The 23040-nt window shown below is 43.2% G+C and overlaps 1 protein-coding gene across 1 annotated transcript; it reads right to left on the minus strand.

Moving 5' to 3' along the window:
* Positions 1-8857: 8857 nt before the first annotated feature.
* LOC115091475 (olfactory receptor 52R1-like) lies at positions 8858-9805 on the minus strand. Its single transcript, XM_029601697.1, has one exon. It carries the CDS (start codon positions 9803-9805, stop codon positions 8858-8860), a length of 948 nt encoding a protein of 315 aa, XP_029457557.1.
* Between the last annotated feature and the right edge of the window lie 13235 nt (positions 9806-23040).

Below are 23040 nucleotides of genomic sequence, written 5' to 3' on the forward strand. Positions count from 1 at the left end.
TCTAAGAGACGTATTAGCCCCCACTTTCCCAGAAGTACCTGAAGACGAAGCAGTACAAATAGCCCTCAATTTCATTAACATCATATACCCCTTTTAGAAGCCTTCCCATCCACAGCTGGGTCACCTCTTGGACAGGTGTCTGCCACAGTTGAATTAGGAATGTCCATACAGCAATTTTTTTCACTGCTACATGTTGTTGTTATAATACTGCATAGCAGCATCAATACCCTGCAAGACTAGCATGATGTATTGGACTCTTGCTATGCCTTTGCCTACCATGCATATGCCTCTGCTTTCAACGATTTGGATCGTCCATCACTGCAGCCATGCCCAGGATGCCTGAACTGAAAATTATGGTCAATTCTTCATCTGCAGTGCAAGATCAAGTAACTACTATCCGTCAGCATTTAATGATGGACATGCATGAGCTTCCCCATGAATCAGATGGTCAGGGGAAAACAGTGGGCTTAGCTAAAGATGGGTAAGATTTCTTCACCTAAGGCTAGCTTAGGATGTAAGGGACAACCTAAGACAGGCACCCACAGCCCCGCCCATATGTGAAGGGTTCCTAGGTCTAACCCTTCAAGAGAGGGATGTATGTATGCACTATCTTTCTGACACCTCTTTTTGCTGTATTCCTGTATACTAGTGTTAGACAAAGAATGCAGAGGACCATAGCTATGTGCTGGAATGCAGTGAGCCAACACCCCAGACCCATTAGCTGATTGGTCTAATACATTCTCAAATCAGATGTACTGCACTTATCTAAAAACAATACTCTGAATATGCTCTGATTGGTCAGTATGAAGGATATATATTGTTATGCGCATTGCTGTAAAAATTGGGCAACTGGGTTTCTTACCATTGTATGGACCTATGTTACTCCCCAGAACAAACTATTTCCTCGTACTTTGTTCCAGTCCCTGTCCCTGTCCCCTTTGTCTCTGTCTTTCTCTAATTAAAGTTTCAGATTACATATTGCTCCAGTGGTTTCTTTAGAATCAACACCTCCAAAGTCATTGGCGAGATGTTTCTCGAGTTTTTTAACACTTGCGAGACAATCAACTGTTCGCCAAGCTTGAGGTGTTCTTGTTTGAGCAAGAATCTGTGCCTTTCCTGGGATACATGCTGAACAGCCAGGGGTTAAGATGAATCCTCAAAAGCTGAAGTGAATTCGTGATTGGCCTCAGTATATGAATCTCAAGGCCCTTCAGAGATTCCATGGCTTCGCCAATTACTACCACTTCTTTATTCCCCACTATTCTACCTTGACAGGACCACTCACTTCCATGACCCATAAGGGCACCAATCCTTATCAGTGGTCACCGGAGGCCACAACCGCCTTTCAGGATCTCAAGGCGGCCTTCCTGAAAGAGCCTTGTCTCTGACATCCGGACCCTACACACCCATTTATGGTCAAAGTCAACGCCTCTGATGTCGGAGTTGGTGCTGTGCTGAGTCAGTTCTCCCTCACCCACTCGCTCTATCCATGCTCCTTCTTTTTTCAATGCTTTACACCAGCGGAGCATAACTATGGCATAGGGGATAAAGAACTATTGGCCATCAAATTGGCCTTTGAAGAGTGGCGCCCCTGGCTTGAAGGGGCACAACATCAGATTACAGTCTATACGGATCATAATAATCTCCAATATCTACACCAGGTTCAGTGCCTAAACAGCCACCAGGCCCGTTGGTCCCTCTTCTTTACAAGGTTCAACTTTATTCTACACTACCACCCCGGGGATAAGAATGGCCATGCTGACACCCTCTCTCAGTCGTTTATCACTGAGGATCTGCCAGATGTTCCTCTACACATTATCGACCCCGCAAAGGTTCTCCTATCAGCTACATTTCCAGTGCCTCCAAGTAAGACTGTGGTTCCTCGTCCGTTATGATCCAAGGTGTTACAATGGGCTCATGATTCATTGACATCCGGATACCCAGGTCAGTCCAGGACTCTCTCCACTCTGCAATGTTACTATTGTTGGCCTTCCATGCACAAGGATGGTCAAATGTATGTAGAATCCTGCCCCATGTGTGCGCAACATAATCCTCTGGCAGGGAAACCTTGAGGACTTCTAGAACCACTCCCCGTACCCAGTGAACCTTGGACTCATATTGCCACTGATTTTATTGTGGATTTGCCGCCCTCTAACAGAAACAACACCATATGGGTCACTGTCAACCGCTTCTCAAAGTTGGTGCATTTTGTGGCTTTACCTGGTCTCCCTACAGCACCACAGCTGGCCAAACTGTTCTTTAAGCATGTATTTCAACTTCATGGTCTCCCCAAACACATTCTCTCGGACCATGGGGTCCAGTTTACTGCACGCTTTTGGAAAGTTCTTTGCAAACAATTTGATATTTCTTTACATTTTACCTCAGCCTATCACCCTCAGGCCCATCGGCCAAACCAAAAGGACTAACAGAATCCTTAAACAATTTCTCTGGGCTTACGTAAACTTGCGGCAAGATGACTGGGCTAACCTCCTGCCCTGGGAAGAATTTGCCCTGAATTCTCATATCTCCACCTCCACAGGTTCATCACCCTTCCAGCTGGTCTATGGATGTCAACCCTTGCTACTGCTTCCACATCCATTGTCTGTCATCTCCCCAGCAGCACAGTCAACTGACCAAGAGTTACATTAACTGTGTCAAAACACTCAACAGCTGCTGGAAAGGCTGCTCAGAGATCCAAAAGGGCCTTTGATGTCCATCACCGTACTGCACCCCAGTTTCAACCTGGAGATAAGGTAAGGCTCAGCACCAAGTTCATTCGCCTTAAGTTGCCCTCTGCATGGTTTGCTTCGAGATACATTGGACCATTTCTGGTATGTCATTTGGGGCCTGTCACCTATCGGTTGCAACTACCATCATCACTAAAGATAAGCAATACCTTTCACGTGTCTCTACTCAAGCCTCTGATTCTCTCTGGATTCTCCTAGAGGCCACCAGACCCTGTGCCCTTGTCTTCGGAAGCAGATGTTACTTACCAAGTTTGGGAGGTCTTGGATATCTGAAAGCATGGAAAGAGACGGGACTGCATCCTGTCATAGGAGGGGTTTGCCCCTAAGGAGAACACTTGGGAGCCTATGGATAACATCCTAGACAAGGATCTTCTTCAGCAGTTCCATGCTAAACATCCTCACAAACCCAAACCCCCAGGGAGGGGCCTTAAGAGGGGGTTACTGTTATGCCTATCAGTCGCAGACAGCTGCGACCGTGAGTACTCACTGCTTTCTCTACACTTCTGCCCTACCCGGGTCTGCTCACTGAATGGGCCTGCCTGCATCACCGTGTTCCTCAGGCCTCTGCGTGGAGGCAAGGGCACCATCATCTTCCCCTCTGATGTTGGGCCCTCCTAGGCAGGTGCGTTGCAAGTTCCCACTTTGAGGCTGCCGTGGCGGGAACCTTGGGGGAATCCCCCATTGATGATGTCATCGGACTCCTGTATTTAAACTACATCAGAACCCCCAGCCAGCTGACTTGGCAAGAAGTTCCATACAAGTCCTATACCTGCCTCCGGTTCCTGAGATGCCGCTCTTGCCTGCCTGAACTGCTGTGCTCAAAGATACCTGCTTCTCCATCTCTTTGCCTCCTGACAGTGTGGACCTGTAGGGCTCCTCCCTACAGGCAGTGTCAACCTCAGGCCAAGGGTCCACATACACACCAACCATAACAGTTTGTTTTACATTGTTTTTCTGTTTACTGTATTTGCATCACTGCTTAGTTTGCAAAGGAAAAGGTTTGCTGTGCTGTGGCCCTAAGGTCTCTCCCTCCCATGCCAACTCTATTCCAACTATATAGATTAATCCACTAATTAGGAGGTTGAATCACACAAAATAACTTGATATTGATTGGCACAGAAACACAAGTATATGGTTTAGGTTAATTGATATTCATAACATAATACTTCAGTACATTTCAGAAGGAACTTAATTAGCAATATCATAGTAGATCCTAAAAGTTTTATTCAGCTGGCAAATATCCACTTATGTTCAGTGGCCACTAGATATGGATAAGTCCCTTATCTTTCTATCTAGCCAGATAAAATTTGGGCAATGGGCAGATTGGGGTGACGTTACTTAATTGCATAACTTATCTGGTTAAGTAGTGATAGTGTAGCTTAGCCAGATAAGTTATGCAGCTAAGGAAACTGGACTTCACAGATGCTGATACCGCAGATGCTGATACCGCAGATGCTGATACCGCAATTGCTGATACCGCAGATGCTGATACCGCAATTAATTCCTGGCAAACAATCACACACGCAGTAGCAAACTCAATTTGCCCATTATCCTCAAAAATTATCAACCCAGCACGCTCGAACAAAAAACCCTGGTTCTCTACGGAATTAAGAAAACTCAAACAAGACCTACAACACAAGGAACTACGCTGGCGGAAAGACCCCTCCCCCACATCATTGGCTACTTACAAAACAGCAATGAGCTTCTACAGAACATCGATCACCCGCACCAAACGAGATTTTTATGCCAAAAAAATACACGGTTTCCTATACGACCCGAAAACGCTCTTCTCATATGTGGCAGCCCTCACCACTCCCACTTCCCCTACCTTCTCAGAAGAAGAAGCCCAAAACAAATCTACAGAGTTGGCGATTTTCTTTGACAACAAAGTCAAAAACCTACTTGGCCCACTGGCAACATCCAACAAATCTTCAATAGCCTTACAACCCCCCAGCCAAACTCCTAGCCAAAATCCATCCTCTACTATTCTTAAACAGACGCTAGTATCTCTTGAACCTACATCATCCCTGGAAATAGAATCGATTATCAAGAAAATGAAACCCTCATCTCACCCTCTAGACCAAATACCAACCAAACTTCTCCTCACCATTCCCAACACCATTGCCAGATCTCTGGCAGACATCATAAATTGTTCCCTCAATCAAGGATCTGTCCCTGACTCCTTAAAAATTGCTTCGCTGAAACCCTTACTAAAAAAACCCAATCTGGACCCAGCCAACCCAGCAAATTTCCGCCCCATCGCAAACCTACCTTTTATAGCTAAAATAATGGAAAAACTTGTCAACTTCCGTCTCACCGACTACTTGGACTCCCACAATATCTTATACCCTTCTCAATTCGGTTTCAGGAAACGCCTAAACACAGAATCCCTCCTTCTTTCTTTAACGGACACCATCCTGATGGGCCTTGACAAGGGACAATCTTACCTCCTAGCCCTACTCGATATTTCTGCGGCGTTTGACACGGTAAATCACGACATCCTCATCAGCCGTCTAATGGAAATAGGCATCTCTGGCTCTGCACTGCTCTGGTTTAAATCCTTTCTGAACAACAGGCACTACAAAGTTAAAATAAACGACAAAGAATCCCACCCCGTCCCATCAAAACAAGGAGTACCACAGGGCTCTTCTCTGTCCCCTACCCTGTTTAACATATACCTACTTCCTTTATGCCAGCTGCTCAATAGCCTCAACCTCATCCATTTTATATACGCAGACGATGTGCAAATCATAATCCCCATCTCGGACCCCATCTCCTCAACTCTAAATTTCTGGAACGACTGCCTACATGCCATCAACCAGCTTCTCACGAATCTCAACCTGGTCCTAAATACGTCCAAAACGGAACTCCTGGTTATCTCCCCTAGCGATAACCACCCCTTCACTAATAACACAATAACCCCACTAGCAAGCCATGTCAGAGACCTTGGGGCCACCCTTGACTCCAGAATGAATTTCAAAAAATTCATTAACGCTACAACTAAAGAATGTTTCTTCAAGCTACAGGTCCTGAAGCATCTAAGACCGCTCTTACACTTCCAGGATTTCCGTTCTGTGCTTCAAGCAATACTGTTTTCAAAGATTGACTATTGCAACGCTCTTCTACTCGGTCTCCCCGCCTCTTCGACCAAACCTCTACAGATGCTGCAAAACGCAGCAGCCAGGATCCTTACAAACACACGGCGCAAGGACCACATCACACCTATCCTAAAAATCTTACATTGGCTTCCTATTCAACATAGAATACTGTTCAAAGCTCTCACTATCATCCACAAATCGGTCTACCAACAATCCTCTCTCCAACTCACCTTCCCTCTGGAACTACTTACATCTTCAAGACCAATAAGAACTGCCTACAAAAGTAAGCTCAAGGCCCCTCCCAACAAATCATCAGTTCACAACTCCATCCACAAGCGAGCTTTTTCAACAGCAGGTCCCCTACATTGGAATTCGCTTCCTCAAGACTTACGCCAGGAACAATGCCATTTAACCTTCAGAAAAAAACTTAAAACCTGGCTGTTCACACAAGCCTATCGTTGAAGGATTCCATATTAACCAACTCTCTCTCTCCCTCCAACCCACCCTTCTCCCTCCCCGCACTCCCAAACTTTTTTCTCTTTTTTCCCTTTTCCACTCGCAACCTCAACCCACCCTTTTCCCTCACCCCCGCCACTCCTCCCATCTGACATAACATGTATATTCCAGCTGTATATATTCCATATATATATATTTCCATGTATATTTCCGCTGATTATAATCCATGTTTTTTGTATTATTAATTTATTGTTTTATGTTAATTTATAGTTTGTAATTTTGTTAACTTATTGTTCAATTACTTAATTCTGTCCTATCTTCCGACATCCATGTTTTTACTCTCCCTGTTTTAATGTAACTTCTCTTTTCCACTTATACGTTAATTGATTTTTCCCCTTGTTCTAATGTAAACCGGTACGATAAGACCTGGTCTTGAGTGTCGGTATAGTAAAAGAAGTTAAATAAATAAATAAAAGTCTAGACCGTCTAATGAGCATGTCTAGATTCAGCTGGATAACTCTTATCCAGATAAGTAACTCTTTCTATGCGGATATTCATTGGTATAGCCATGCTGTTGCATATCTTGTAAGTTAGCCAAACTAGTATTATCTGGATAAATTACTTAGCCAACTGGCTTCTCAATATTTAGCTCATTATATTTAGTTGGTCTAATCTTTTGTAACCAATGAAAAGGATTTTTTTTATAGACTATGAACCAAATAGATACAAAAACACACATTTTATAAACTAACAGGTAATACAGATTGCTCAATACCTGAGAATTATACATAAGCAAGCAAACAGGGCTACTTAAAGAGAATTTGTATTGGGGGCTATATTTTACAGAAAGAAAACCAGCTGATGATACTTTCAAGTCAGCTGAAGTAAAGATAAGGAATTTGGTAGGTCTCTTTCCTCATTTATTTCTACAGATATCAAAGTCCTAAGAATAGCAGAAAGATGGCTGGAAAACATCATTTCAACAAAGCTGCTGCTACAGTTAAGAACATAAGAACATAAGAAATTGCCATGCTGGGTCAGACCAAGGGTCCATCAAGCCCAGCATCCTGTTTCCAACAGAAGCCAAAACCAGGCCACAAGAACCTGGCAATTACCCAAACAATTACTTTGGCCTCTGTTCAGATGGATACCTTATCCACAGTGAGGAATTAGCTCATTTGGAAGATGCCTGGAAGTTGACTCACTCAGGAACCAGGTGGTGGACTGAGAGAGGAGGTGGAGAGGCTTAGAAGCATCCATGTCAATGAGGACTACACCAATGAAATGCTTCCTGAGGTATTCAAGATGTGAAATTCCAGTGGAAGGAAAAGAAAAACTGGATAACAAGAAGGCAGATGAGCATAGATTAACAAAGCCAATAAAATCCTCACACTGACCTTATTTTCACTTGAACTGAGGAGTCAAATATGCAGCTCTGAAAGTAGAAGTGGAAAACACATCCCAGGATGAGAAGGAACCAAAACGCATGTGCCCCAAAGCTAGAGGATAAGTAACCCAGTGTTTCTAGGAAGTGAAGGGTAGTGGTAGCTATTGATTCTCTTTTGAGGCACTCAGTGGCATTTATCTGTAGACCAGTCATACTGTCCTGAGAGGTGTGCTCTCTATTGAGACATCACAGAGAAATTGCTGAGAATCATCGTCCACTAACCACTATTATCTGATGCCACTGACTGATGTTGGCATGAATGATACTGCTAGGTATCCCCTGGATTATATGAAAGGTGGCTTCATGGCTCTGGAAGAGAGAGTGAAGCAGATATGTGTAGGTATTTTTCTTCTCAATTCTCCTTGTCAAGGATAACATCCAGGGCAGTGAAGCTCACATTCTGGAGGTGAATAAATGATTGCATAGATGGGGCCAACAAAAATGTTTTGACTTCCTGGACCATGGAATGGTGTTCCAATGACTGCTGGGCAGAGATGATGTCCACCTATGAAAGGTTGAAGTGTCTTCTGGAACAGACGGGCAAACCTACTAAGGAAGGCTTTAAAGTAGGATCATCAGGGGTGGGTAAAAAATAGCTCTTGTAAAACATTAAATACTTGTTTAGAAGTGGGAAAAAGGAAATCTCTGTACACTAATGCTTATTGTATGGGAAATACAATAACAAGATCTAGAAGTAACAATGGAAGAGGATGATTTGAATGTAGTGGCTGTCATGGAGGCAAAGTATATGGAAGACCATGACTGAGATATAGTTATTCCAGGCGACAGATTTTCCAAGAAGGCAGGGTAGGAAGAAAGAAAGTAGGCGTGGCATTATCTATGAAACAAATATTAAGCAACAGAACTGCACGGCTTGAATTGAAGAGGAGGCTCTGTGGGTTAATCTGGAAAGAGGGAATCAAACATCCATCCACATTGATGTGTCATAGAGATCTCCTTTCCAGGCACAAGAAATGGATAGAGAAACCTGGCTAGTTAGGTTCATCTGAATATTTGCCTGAGGATATACCTGTTTAAAATTAGACGTTTATATTACCCTCTCAGTGGGTCTTTTGCTATCTACCTCAATGCAAAAGGTCTAGATCTGTTCAATTTCTCCTATTAAAACAGACCATTGTTAGCAGTTTGGACTTGATCTTTTTGACTTTCACACCATAGACTATGGGGTTAGATGTGGGAGGAAGAAGGAGGTAAAGATTGGCCACAATGACCTGAACATGAAGAGGAATGTTGTTACCAAAACTGTTTATTAAAAATGTAAAGAGAGCCAGCATGTAAAAGGTTAAGATGACACAAATGTGGGACCCACAAGTACTAAAGGCTTTGAGACGTCTCTCACTGGATGGAAGCCTGAAGACCACCCTCAAAATCATGACATAGGATAATGCAATACAAGTCACATCAAACCCCACAACCAAAAAGGCAACGGTCAGTCCATACACAGCATTGATCAGTGTATCTGCACAGGCAAGATTTGCCACCGTTCCATGTGCACAGTAGGAAAATAAGATCATCTTGTTGGAGCAAAATGAAAGCCTCATCACCAGAAAGCAAAACGGAACAGATGACAATACACCTCTAATTAATATAATCAATCCTATCCTTATTATGACTGAATTGGATAGGATTGAGGTATGTCTCAATGGGTTACAGATTGCCACATAACGATCGATGGCCATGGCCAAGAAAACCCCTGATTCTATGGAAAAAAAACAGTGGACAAAAAAGAGCTGAATCAAACAGGATTCAAAATAGATTTCTCTTAAATTGAACCAGAATATGGCCAGCATTTTAGGTGATACAGAAGTAGATAAAATCATATCTGTGATAGCCAGCATGGAAAAGAAGTAATACATGGGTTGATGAAGGCTTCGCTCAGTTTTTATGATGTACAGAATAGTGAAGTTTCCAAGCATAGTTATGATGTACATTGCACAGAATGGGAGAGAGATCCAGATGTGCGCAGCTTCCAGCCCTGGGATTCCAATGAGGATGAATGTTGATGGATGGCTGTTGGTGCCATTGACAGACAACATGATGCCCAGCTGCTTTCAATACCAATACACTTCTGAATTCAAGAAATCATGGGATAAATACAGGGGATGTCTAAGGAAGTGATGGGAGTTGTAATGCTGGATTGGTTGGATGGATGGACAGACTGGATGAGTTATATGATCTTTTTCTGCCGCCATGTTTCTTTGTTTCTATATCACCTGTAAACAAAAAAAGAGCAATACAGTTCAGAAATGACATGACTATGTGAAAATCTTATGACTAGCCATGGCAGAAAACTAAAGCACAGAAGATTGTTTTATATCATCTTTATAGGAAATAACTATTAAATTCTCTGCTTTAGTTTTCTGTAGTGTCTTAGCTAAGGTAGTCATAGGATATTTCCAATTTTGTTTCTTTACATTTTCAAAATGAAACAATAGAAAATTCAATTAAATTTCACCAATTTTTTTTTTTCATTTCGTTTTGGGAAAAAAAATGTCACCTGTCTAGCCTATGCACAGGCCTCAGGCTGGAGCCTCACCAAGGCATGGGCTGAGGTCCTTTGCAAGAGCCACGGCATACACCCAAGCACATAGGCCCAGGCAAGATGCTGGAGTCTCAGCCTAGTCCCGGGTCTGACCACTGAGGCCACAGGCAAGACTCGAGCCAAGGCCCAGGCCTGAAAGCCAAAGGATAATGTTTGCCAGGGACGGGAAACCCCCTTCCCCCACTTATCCATTGGGTTCCAACATTGAATCCTGATCGCGGCCCAGTAGCCAAGTCCCAACTCAGGGGTCAGGCTCTGATACCTAGACCAGGCCTCAATGCCTAGGTCTCAGCCTAGGTCCGGATCCAATCTAATTCTGAAAGTGGGGTCACCATTAAAAAAAAAATCAACTTCCCCAGATTTTAGTTAACATTACCGGTCCTGTCTGAATGGAAGGAAAAACATCTTTCCAGCTCACTCTTCCATGAAGTTTAATGCACTAAATAACTGTTTAAAGGAATTTAGGCTGATGCTATTTTGCAGTATTGCTATGCACAGTTTCTATTTTTTTTTTTTTTTACAACCCCCTTGACAAACACAGAACACTCAAAAATGAAATGTTTGAAAGTCCTTATAGTTCCAGCACAGGCAGAATCAGGGTTGGGATTTTGGTGCCATGCGGATTCTGCTGTGCATTTGTTTTTAAAAAAATGTGCATTCCTGCTAGTATTTACGTCCTAGAAAGAGTGATCCTCTGGCAAGTTGGAGTCACAGAGCTCTCTTGTATTCCCAGAGCTTAATTCTAGAAAAAAAAGAAAGCTTGCAGGGCTGTCAATGGCATAACTCTAATCAACCGTGTGAGAAGGAAGTCTATATGGCAAAATGAAATGGGTATAGGACTCTGAGACATCTAGGAAGAGTTATTTTGTACATACAATTTAAAGTTAATTTAATCAGCTCTGAACTTTTTCAAGTAACCTCAAGAAGAGATGCCTTCTTGTTTGCTTGCTCCTGTGGCCACTGGGCTCTTGTAGGTTATTTTGAACCAAGGTTGAAATTCTTCACTCTGAACTGACAGTGGAAGAGGATTCATAAGAACATGCCATACTGGGTCAGACCAAGGGTCCATCAAGCCCAGCATCCTGTTTCTAACAGTGGCCAATCCAGGCCATAAGAACCTGGCAATTACCCAAAAACTCAGTCTATTCCATGTTACCGTTGCTAGTAATAGCAGTGGCTATTTTCTAAGTCAACTTAATTAATGCAGGTAATGGACTTCTCCTCCAAGAACTTATCCAATCCTTTTTTAAACACAGTTATACTAACTGCACTATCCACATCCCTTGACAACAAATTCCAGAGTTAATTGTATGTTGAGTGATTAGTTTTAAATGTGCCACATGCTAACTTCATGGAGTGCCCCCTAGTCTTTCTATTATCCGAAAGAGTAAATAACCGAGTCACATCTACCCGTTCTAGACCTCTCATGATTTTAAACACCTCTATCATATCCCCCCTCAGTCATCTCTTCTCCAAGCTGAAAAGTCCTAACCTCTTTAGTCTTTCCTCATAGGGGAGCTGTTCCATTCCCCTTATCATTTTGGTAGCCCTTCTCTGTACCTTCTCCATCACAACTATATACTTTTTTAGATGCAGCAACCAGAATTGTACACAGTATTCAAGGTGCGGTCTCACCATGGAGCAATACAGAGGTATTATGACATTTTCCGTTTTATTCACCATTCCCTTTCTAATAATTCCCAACATTCTGTCTGCTTTTTTGACTGCCGCAGCACACTGAACCTACGACTTCAATGTGTTGTCCACTATGACGCCTTGTCAGCTGTCCTATTTAATGTATATTTGCTTCCATTGTGTAAGGTTTTGTCTTCCTTTGGTATTTGTTATATAATCTATGCTTATAACTTAACTCTAAAAGTAGTTTTTCTATTCATTCAGCCAGAAGAATCTCGATAATTCAAGCTTTGTTATGTCTAGATCCTTTTCTGCAAATTTCAGAGTCTGGGCTATCATTATACACGGTGCCTTCCTTCCTGCCAATAGTTGTTTTGGCATTCCATCTTAGTTAAACTGTGGAATTCCCAGTTTTTCCTGATTTGAATTTGTCTGCACCACATGGGAAAGAACCTCGAGTCTTAGATGTAAGGCGGGCATTATTGAGGTATTTGAAGGTTACTAATGGTTTCCGGATCAACTCTTTGTGCTGTGGAGTGGACCAAAGAAGAGGTGTTATGCATCAAAGGCTACGATAGTGTGTTGGCTAAAAGAGGCTATTGGTTCAGCTGATATTTGTAAGGGTTGTCCTATGCCTAGGCGATTAAGGGCTCATTCAACTCATTCTCAGGCGACCTTTTGGGCCAAATCCTAACAGGTGTGTCCGCAAGAAAGTAGCAGGATGGCTACTTGGAAGTCATTGCACACTTTTGCCAGACATTATCATTTGGATGTCTAGGCTCCAGATTCCATGTGTTATGGTAAGATTGTTCTACGAGTGGGAATCTCATATTCCCACCCTGTTTAGGGAAGCTTTGGTACATCCCAGGAGTCAGAACTGATCTGGGATATGAACAGAAAAGGATAATTGGTTCTTACCTGCTAATCTAACCATCTGGCAATGATGTTAAAACCTGATTCAACAGTTATTGTTTACCAACAGTAAATACAATTCACTTTAAATCTTTTGCAATTGAGATATTAGAACAGTTATTAGAACAACCTTTACAAACTAAGGCCCGCAATAAAAAGGGGGCATGGTTAGGCTAATTTCCTGGTTGACCGCATCACATAGCTATTTTTTCGCAATGTGAGTTAAATTTATTGCCCGCTGTGTTACTGACTGGACAGGCTTTTATCACATTTTACGATTTGGGCTGCCAGTAAAAGAAAGAGAGAAAGAAACTGAGAGAGAGATCCTCTGTAGGGGGCTCACCAAAAAGTTACCTATTTATACCACTATAAGAGGGGCCACTAGTAAGTCGGGGTGAGGTTTGTGGGGTGGGGTGGGATCTGGGGAGCAATTTTGCATTCACAGTCATGTGTACGAACAGCACAGTTATCATCAGTGAAGATTTCATGTGATTTAGAGGGGTGAAAGATGAAAGAAGAGTAGATTTGTTCCATGTTCTCTCTAACTAGCTTGAAGCACTATCTACCTAGTTGTAATCAATCTAGGTAGAGAAAACATGGTACAAATCTGCTCATCTTTCATCTTCATCCCTCCTAATCACATTAATTCTTCACTGATGGAAATTGTGTTGTTCATACGTATGACTGTGCATGTTAAACTGCCCCCAAAACTCAACTCACCCCCACAAACCTCTCCCCGAGTTCATAATGGCCCATCTTAACAATGGTATAAAATGTTCAAAAATCAGTGGGCCTCTATAGAGTCTCTCGCTCTCGCCCTCTCTCCTGAAACAGGATTTGTAATAAAACTCATTTCAGATATAATGCACAGCTATTATAGGCTTAATGCTCAGAAAAAAAAAAAGGTGTAGTTATTTCTGGTGTTAAATCCTATGATAGTGTGTGTTATGTTAACCAGCTCTCAATTCCATTTACTCCTCCCCACTCGACTACTAATTTTAAACTTGCATATGCGTTTTCACAAAGCAATATTTATCACATGCATTACGGCGTTATCGCGGACATTAGGGTCCTAAGGCCCTAACACATTTTGATAAATGACCCAGTTGGTTACTATGGAATCAGCATTTTCTTTTGGGTCTCTCTCATAAAGAAGCAGGATGCATTAAGGACAGTAACAATATTGTCCACTCTAGCTCTTTATACTGTAGTGTATTTTACTCAATGCCAGTGTATCCTCTGGGATTGATGCTTTGTGGAGCTCTCTGTCTTACACTGCTTTTGAGTGTCTTTACTTAGGTAAGTATAATTTCCATTAGCCACTGTTCCAGGGAAGCGCGCGCCGGCAGCAGGCCAGCGCGTGGAATCTAGTACTGCTCCAAAGGAGCAGCAAGGTAAAAATTTTTTTAAAAAATATAAGCGTTAGGTAGGGGATAAGGATCGGGGTGGGGGCAGAGGGGAAAACGTAGGAAGGCTAAGTAAGGGTATAGAGAAGTACCCTCCCAGCCCACTCAATTGGATTTTCAAATCTGGCGCGCATGTGCGCGCGCGGCCATCGGATTTTATAACACGCGCGCCGGTGCGTATGTCCACGTGCGCGCGTGCGCAGGTCTCAAGATCCACCCCTTTTTCCTGGCCTCCTTCATAGCCTCCTCAAGACGGCAGGAGTCCGGCAATTGAGATCATCCAGTTAGAAATTTTGTTAAACACAGTTCTAAACTTTTAGGGAGCACCGTCAGCTTACTGCTTTTGGATTCTTCCACGGCCTCTTTACTGGAAAAACCCAATACACTAACCACAAGACTTTCCTGCATGAAAATCCGATGGCTGTGCCTATGCAAATCAGCCTGTCGCAGGGCGCCATTGACACAGCCTTGTCTCAGCTCCTTCACCTCCTGAGACTTTTATTGGCTCCAACTGCTTCCTGTGTAACACTGTCCAACTTTAGCTTTGCTTTGAGATAAAAATTATAAGCGAGGATTTCTCAGTGCTTCCTCACATCTAGGCTGGCGTTGGGTTCAATACGTTTGGTCTGGCTTTCTCAGAATGATTTACCTTACTGCAGATCTGTGCAAATGTCACTTCCTTTCTCCCTTCCCTACCAGACCCGGCTGATTTAAAAGGGACTTCCACAGCTCGGATACAGCGTCAAACTTTCCCAGGGTTTTCTCCTGGGGTTTTTTTTTTTGTTTTCCTTCTGTATTGCCTCTGCCCTGGCTTCTCTTCAGAACCACAGGAGGTAATCAGGCAGGGGTGAGATGAGAAGGGCACAGTCTGTCTTTTTTTTTTACCACTGCAGCAATGCTTGCTTCTTTTAAAACCGTGCTCAGAGAATGTAAGTGCTTGTCACTGATTTACACTATTCAGCCAGAGAAGTGCGACTGAGGCTGCTAAGAGGCAGCCACTGAATATGCAGATATGTTCAGCAGCCCGCCACTTAGCCATACAAATGGCTAATATGTATGCACAGAAAAACGTGGGCACGATTTGAGTGGATCGAGGGCAGAGCAAGTTAGACATATAACTTATATGGCTAACTACCGATAATCGGAGTTAGCCACATATGTTTATGTCTAAGTTTAGATGTCTGAGCTTAGCTGGGAAAACTTATTGGGCAAAGTGAGCACATATATACACATATATTCATTAGCTTTGCCATGCCACTAAATATACATAGTAACTTAGCTGGATAAGCTCTCACTGGCTAAGTTACTTACACAGCCAGCTTTGAATATTGACCCCCCTTTATATCAATTTTAAGAATGCTGTGTTTCATTTTGCATGGATATTTTAACTTAAGCTGATTTACAAATATCAATAAATAAATAAATAAATAAATAAATATGAAAGAAAATGGGACCAGAAAGATAGAAAACTCAATAATAAAATTAGCCCTGGCTTAAACAGATTATGGGAACAAGCATACTGATATTGTAAAAATCCTACCTAGTATTATTGCTTTTAAAAACACAAACACCATCACTATCAAGTGCACCAAACTCCTCTTGCCGATGTTAATTTTCCCAGCAAAGGAAGTTGCTATTTAGAAATACTTTTGTAGAAGCTCAGATTGCTTACCAGAGCTGCATCTGTACCAGAAGGAGGGAGTGCGATCATCCAGATGTGGCAGGAGTGATGTTCTGTTCCTCACTGCTGGATTATGAATTCTCCATCTGGGAGCCCGGGCTGTGATCTGCTGCTCTTTATATTTCTTCCTTACAAGTCCCAGCAGTCTCATAACCTGCAGGGAGTCTCAGCTGCAGAACAAGAGTTGAGTAACTGTAATTACCTGATACTACTCTGGGGTCCCTCTCTCTCAGGTTAGGATTAATATTCAGGCATGAGAATCTCTGCTTTTGAGCAAGTCTATAGTTAGCTGGTTATCTTATCTGCCTAACTTTAAACTTATCCGGATATTTTCAGCTCTCAAGATACACCTTGGTGGTTTTTCAGCTCCTCTCCCTGCCATGTTCCTCTGCTTCTTCCGTTTCTGTCTTTATTAAATTATCAGTGCCACTGCTTCTGCCACCACTCCAAGACAGACTTCCTCCTTTGCAACAATTGTCTTCATGCAACTGTCCAAATCTCCTAAGGGCTGTAAAAAAGAGCTCAAAAAAGATATAATTGCGATGGAGAAGGTACAGAGAAGGGCTACCAAAATGATAAGGGGAATGGAACAGCTCCCCTATGAGGAAAGACTAAAGAGGTTAGGACTTTTCAGCTTGGAGAAGAGACGACTGAGGGGGGATATGATAGAGGTCTTTAAGATCATGAGAGGTCTAGAACGGGTAGATGTGAATCGGTTATTTACTCTTTCGGATAATAGAAAGACTAGGGGGCACTCCATGAAGTTAGCATGGGGCACATTTAAAACTAATCAGAGAAAGTTCTTTTTCACTCAACGCACAATTAAACTCTGAAATTTGTTGCCAGAGGATGTGGTTAGTGCAGTTAGTGTAGCTGTGTTTAAAAAAGGATTGGATAAGTTCTTGGAGGAGAAGTCCATTACCTGCTATTAATTGAGTTGACTTAGAGAATAACCACCGCTATTACTAGCAATGGTTACATGGAATAGACTTAGTTTTTGGGTACTTGCCAGGTTCTTATGGCCTGGATTGGCCACTGTTGGAAACAGGATGCTGGGCTTGATGGACCCTTGGTCTGACCCAGTATGGAATTTTCTTATGTTCTTATTTTCTATCTTCGCACACCACTCTGAATCCCACGGTAATGGGGGGCAGGGGTGGTGAAGCGGGGGGTGGGCCTGCGAAAGCCGGCAGCGATCGCACCACCGCGGTGTTATCGCTGCCGGCTTTCGCACCCAATAGCACCACCGTGAAAGATGGCGCTATTGGGAGCAATACTGGCGGCAATGAGGGGTCTTACCTTTTCGCTGCCAGCAATGTTTCCATGGCGTCTGCCCTGACACTGCCTCAACTCCGCCCCGACTCCTCCTCTTCCGTGCCGATGCCACCCCGACTCCGCCCCTATCTAGCTATCGCATGCGAAAAGGGACTTTTCACGTGCAAAAAGTCCCTTTTCGCATGCGATAGGGATAGAAATTGACCCCCTGTGTTGTTTTGAATATCAAACTCCAGATGACTATCTCGCAATGATGGAACTTGCAGCATCTGCAAAGAGGAACAGAGTGAACCTTGGGGAACACATTTTATAAGTTTACCCGCTAATCCGTGAGAACATAAGAACATAAGAACTTGCCATGCTGGGTCAGACCAAGGGTCCATCAAGCCCAGCATCCTGTTTCCAACAGAGGCCAAACCAGGCCACAAGAACCTGGCAATTACCCAAACACCTAGAAGATCCCATGCTACTGATGCAATTAATAGCAGTGGCTATTCCCTAAGTAAACTTGATTAATAGCAGGTAATGGACTTCTCCTCCAAGAACTTATCCAATCCTTTTTTAAACCCAGCAACACTAACTGCACTGACCACATCCTCTGGCAACAAATTCCAGAGCTTAATTGTGCGTTGAGTGAAAAAGAATTTTCTCTGATTAGTCTTAAATGTGCTACCTGCTAACTTCATGGAGTGCCCCCTAGTCCTTCTATTATCTGAAAGAGTAAATAACAGATTCACATCTACTCGTTCTAGACCGCTCATGATTTTAAACACCTCTATCATATCCCCCCTCAGTCGTCTCTTCTCCAAGCTGAACAGCCCTAACCTCTTCAGCCTTTCCTCATAGGGGAGCTGTTCCATCTCCTTTATCATTTTGGTCGCCCTTCTCTGTACCTTCTCCATCGCAATTATATCTTTTTTGAGATACAGCGACCAGAATTGTACACAGTATTCAAGGTTCTATATAAATCACTTTGGGCCTCATTTTCTAAAGTATCGCAGGCCTGCGATACTTTAGAAAATCGCGCTAACGGGGGAGCGGGGGCCGAAGCGGGGGGGGGGGGGCGGTCCGGCAGCGATCGCACCGCGGCGGTGCAATCGCTGGCGGCATCGCGCCCAATAACTACACTATAGAAGGTGTAGTTATTGGGCACGAAATAGAGAGCGAAAAGGGCCTTACTTTTCCGCTCGGCGTGCTGTCCTCGCAGAGTCGGCCCCGGTGACGCCCCCGACTCCTCCTCTTCCGGGGCCGACTCCGCCCCGATTTCAGTAGCGCAGGCCTGGAAAATGAGGCCCTTTGGGAATCAAAGTAAACAATTTAAATTGAATTCACTGTGCAATTGGCAACCAATGGCCACATTGAACTAGCCTCGATGCATTGGCAACGGCATGCCTTCACCCTTTTTATAATGTCTATACACCTGTTTCAATAAAAATGATTGGAAAATCTCAGTTTGGAAGCCCCAAATAGGCTGCATTGCTTCTCCCACTGACTATAGCAGTAAACACATGAAAAAATAAAACAAACAATATTTTTTTTTGTTTAAAGTGACCCTAACAACTGACTGTGGTCTATCAAAGAAATGAATTTCTTTGAAATTCTTCTATCAAAGAATTCTATCTATCAAAGAAATGAAATTCTTCTATCAAAGAAATGAATTTCCGTAGGAAAATAATCAGCAGAACCAGGGGTCACGATTTGAGGCTCCAGGGAGGAAGATTCAGAACCAATGTCAGGAAGTATTTCTTCACGGAGAGGGTGGTGGATGCCTGGAATGCCCTTCCGGAGGAAGTGGTGAAGACCAGAACTGTGAAAGACTTCAAAGGGGCGTGGGATAAACACTGCGGATCCATAAAGTCAAGAGGCCACCAATGAAGAGTGGGTGACTCGCCAGAATGATGGCTATTGACACAATACCCTTATTAAATAAACATACACATGCTTACTGTGACTCCTACATCGCTCTAAGCTTCAACAGCAAGAGGTAATGGAAAAAAGGATTTGCACTCATAAAGAGGGGAGTAGCTGGCTTGTTACGGCGGTTACTACCCCAAACCAAATATGCCTGATACTTCACTTTCAATGCATATACAGCATAGCTCTCTGCTTCAATGACAGGGGAGAAGAATAACTGATACTTCACACATCCAGCAGAGCTCTCTGCTACAACGGCAAAGGAGAAGAAAAAGGGTTCGCACTCAAAACGCGGGGAGTAGCTGGCTTGTTACGGCGGTTACTACCCCAAACCAAATGTGCCTGATACTTCACTTTCCATGCATATCCAGCATGGTTCTCTGCTGCATCGGCATGGGAGAAAGACTGATACATCACGCATTTCCAGCATAGCTCTCTGCTTCAACGGCAGGGGGAAAAAAAAAAAAAAAACAAAAACAAAAACAAAAAAACTGATGCTTCACGCATATCCTGCATAGCTTCAACGACAGGGGTGAAGAAAAAAAAGGATTCGCAATCACAAAGCGAGGAGTAGCTGGCTTGTTACGGCGGTTACTACCCCAACCAAATGTGCCTGATACTTCACTTTCAATGCATATCCAGCATGGCTCTCTGCTTCTACAGCAGGGGAGAAGAAAAAAAAAACCAACAAGAGCTGTACAACATAGTCTAGGTAAAACAAATAAGCATGGGTGTAGCTTGCTTATCGCGGCGGTTACTGCCCCTACTACCCCTAACTAATTAAGCTAGATATTTCACTTGCATGCAGCTCCATCACTGCTCTCTACATTAATGGTGGGGGTGGAAGGGGAATAGAACAAGGAGCTAAGAGTAACAGATAAGAATGAGAGAAAAAATGTGTGAGGCTTGCTGGGCAGACTGGATGGGCCATTCGGTCTTCTTCTGCCGTCATTTCTATGTTTCTATGTTTCTATGAATGAACCAAATCAAATAGTTGACTGACTCTGCACATGACTATTCAGTGGAACATGGAAACAGGTATATTCTGCTGAATATCTGGGGAAAGTTAGCCGAGACCTCTAATCTATACATACACATCGATATCTATATCTAAATACATCCAATGAAAATGCCAGCAAAAACAAGTTGTTTGCCTATTAGCATTGTTGTACACTGAAGACAACCTGTAGCTTGGTATTCCTATATGTCAGTGCAATATGCCCTACTTTCCCTGGAGAAAGCAAAGTTGCTTGCCCGTAAGAGAAGTTCATGGAGGATAGGAGTCCAAACAAAATCCTCCCACCTCACCCAGGATTTGATTTTCTCCAAAACTAGCAATATACCAAACTGAGGGAAGCTTGTGTAAATGGTGTAACATGGGACAACTTGCACATGCCTGCTAGAGCAAGTGAGAAAGCTCTAGTAACTTGATGTCCATGGCTCTAATCACAGCTCCATCCGATGACATCGGCTGTCTATGAGGACTGAACTTTCTGTCCTTCGACAGCATCTCCTACAGGTAAGCGACTCTGCTTTCTCCAAAAACAAGTCGTGTCATAAATTTCTAGAAACCAGACTTGGATTCCATTCTTAGTTTTGCTAACATCTGTCTTAAACATCTGAGGTTGGGTTGTAGAATTAGGAAAAGATGTCTCCTGGAAACTGCTAAAAGCCAGAGAACCAGAGATGATGTATGGCTATCGCATGTGTGGGTTTAATTAAATATACATTTCTTTAGAGGTTAAACTTTTGCCTTACATAGAATTAAGTAAGTTGTTTACTGATTAAGTTATTCATTAAAACACATAGCCAAATGTAAGGTTATGCACAAGTATTAGTTATAAGAATTAAGTATAAATTCTAGAACTCTAATGAATATTGAGGTATTTGGTTGCTGATTGGATAAGAGCCTGTTATCAATGTTTCTGGAACATATTTAACGTGTTAATTTCATCTGTCAAAAAACAAACCTTCACTGCTGTATAATTCATAAACCTCATGTGTGATTACTTCCAGATGTTAAAAATCAAAGAAAAAAAGACCTCAGCTCCTCATGCTTGTTCTACACAGAACATGCAGGGTAGATTTTCAAAGGGTGGGTCGCCCGGCGCCCCGGACGGATCGCGGTCCCCCGGGGTCGCGGAAAACGGCGGGCAGGCGCCAGAAATCCCTGCAAACCGCACGAGGGCGGGTCGGCGGGAACTCGGGACGGCAGGTAGGAGGCGCCTCCGCTTAGGTTTTTACACGGGGCTGCCGGAACTCTATGGCGGCTTTGGGGAAGAAGGTCTCTCCCCATGGAGGGCTCCGTACGGGGCGCCCCCTGGTGGCCATCGGACGGAATTTCTGGGGGGTTTTTTTTTCTTTTTATATATATATATATCTATATACCTTCTTCTTCTTTTAATTCCTTTTTACTTTTTAGTTTTATGTCTTTGCCCTCGCCGCAGGCAGGCTCCCACGCTTACCTTTCCCGCACTTGGCCCCTTTTTCGCCACCGACCGCCGGGTTCGGGGGGCCCTCGCGGGCAGGTCGGCACGCGTTAGCCCTAGCATTAAGTGCATAAGATACACGCGTAACCCCCGAAAAGCTGCCCCAAGCTACACCTACGTGCGCTGAGCCTATCTTGCATAGGCTCGGTGGCGCGCGCAAGCACCAGGATGCACGTATGTCCCGGGGCTTTCAGAAATGGGCAGTCCGGAGGTGGGGCTGGGGTGTGGCGGCAGTCTGGGGGCAGGGCCAGGGCATTACCGAGTCCTCCGGCTCTGCGGCTGGCCCAGAGGATCGTGCGCTGGCAGCCCGCCGGCCACGTAAGTTACGCCTGCCTGAGGCAGGCGTAACTTTTGAAACAAAGGTAGGCAGGGGGATTTACTCCCTATCCATAGATATTCACGATTATCTTATCATAAAGCCTCCTTCTTTATTCGATCATTTTGTTAAAAATTTACAAATATTGAATCTGTGTTACAGCTACTGTATGTTCTTAGATATATGCGCATTCCAAAATATATTTTTTATTGTTAATTGAAAATATAAAATGCCCCTATTCAGACAGCACATAATCACCAAAGCACTAGTAACCTCAGTAGAAGGGAAATCAGTCAATTTCCAGGTTTAACCCCAAAGAGGAAACACTCTGCAGTTTGTAAATCCATCTTGATTCCTCCTGCAATAATCTTCTGCCTCTGTTGCCTCCTCTAATAGTTGATTTTATTTGTTCTAAGACACTGCTTCTTAAATCCCAAAAATTGTGTTTCAATTCAATGCAATGTTTTACCAGTGATGCTTTTAAGCAGCTTTTGTGCTCTGCCAGCCTTGTACGTAAGGGTCTAATAGTCTTACCCACATATGCCAACTTGCATGGACAGGTTAAAACATATATCACATGATCAGAGCTGCAAGTGGTAAAATCTTTCAAAAATAATTTTTTAGTCTTTTAGATTAATAAAGGTATCACCTTGCAACATGATTCGACAAAAGGAACAATGTTTATATTGGTGGTGTCCCCTAGATCAATTGCCCCACAATGTATTCAGTGTCCACCCTCTTTTCAACCAAATACGAGAGACTAACAATTTCCTTGATGTTTTTTGATTTAACGTAGTATGTACGTATATTACACTCCTTGAAACAAAGAAGTAATTGCAGAATGTCCAAATGTGATTTCACAATTTTGCCAAAACTGGAGTCAAATTGGTGTATCTTGAGTTTGAGTTTGAGTTTGTTCTTGACCTACTCAATCATTGCTCTCTATTGGAAAATCTTTCACTCTTATAACATCTCTTCGGTAGTTTAGAACGATAACCATGTTCCAAGAGATCAGAGCATTTTTGTTGGGAATGCTTCTTGAAGTCACTTACAGATGTGCAGTTTCTCCAGATCCTAAGTAACTGTGAAAATGGTAAACTG

This window comes from Rhinatrema bivittatum, chromosome 5 (genome assembly GCF_901001135.1).
Source record: "Rhinatrema bivittatum chromosome 5, aRhiBiv1.1, whole genome shotgun sequence".
In the NCBI taxonomy this organism is placed as follows: Eukaryota; Metazoa; Chordata; class Amphibia; order Gymnophiona; family Rhinatrematidae; genus Rhinatrema; species Rhinatrema bivittatum.

Excerpts from the sequence above, each read along its gene's own strand:
- LOC115091475 (XM_029601697.1), bottom strand. The coding sequence starts at position 9,805 with ATGTTGTCTGTCAATGGCACCAACAGCCATCCATCAACATTCATCCTC.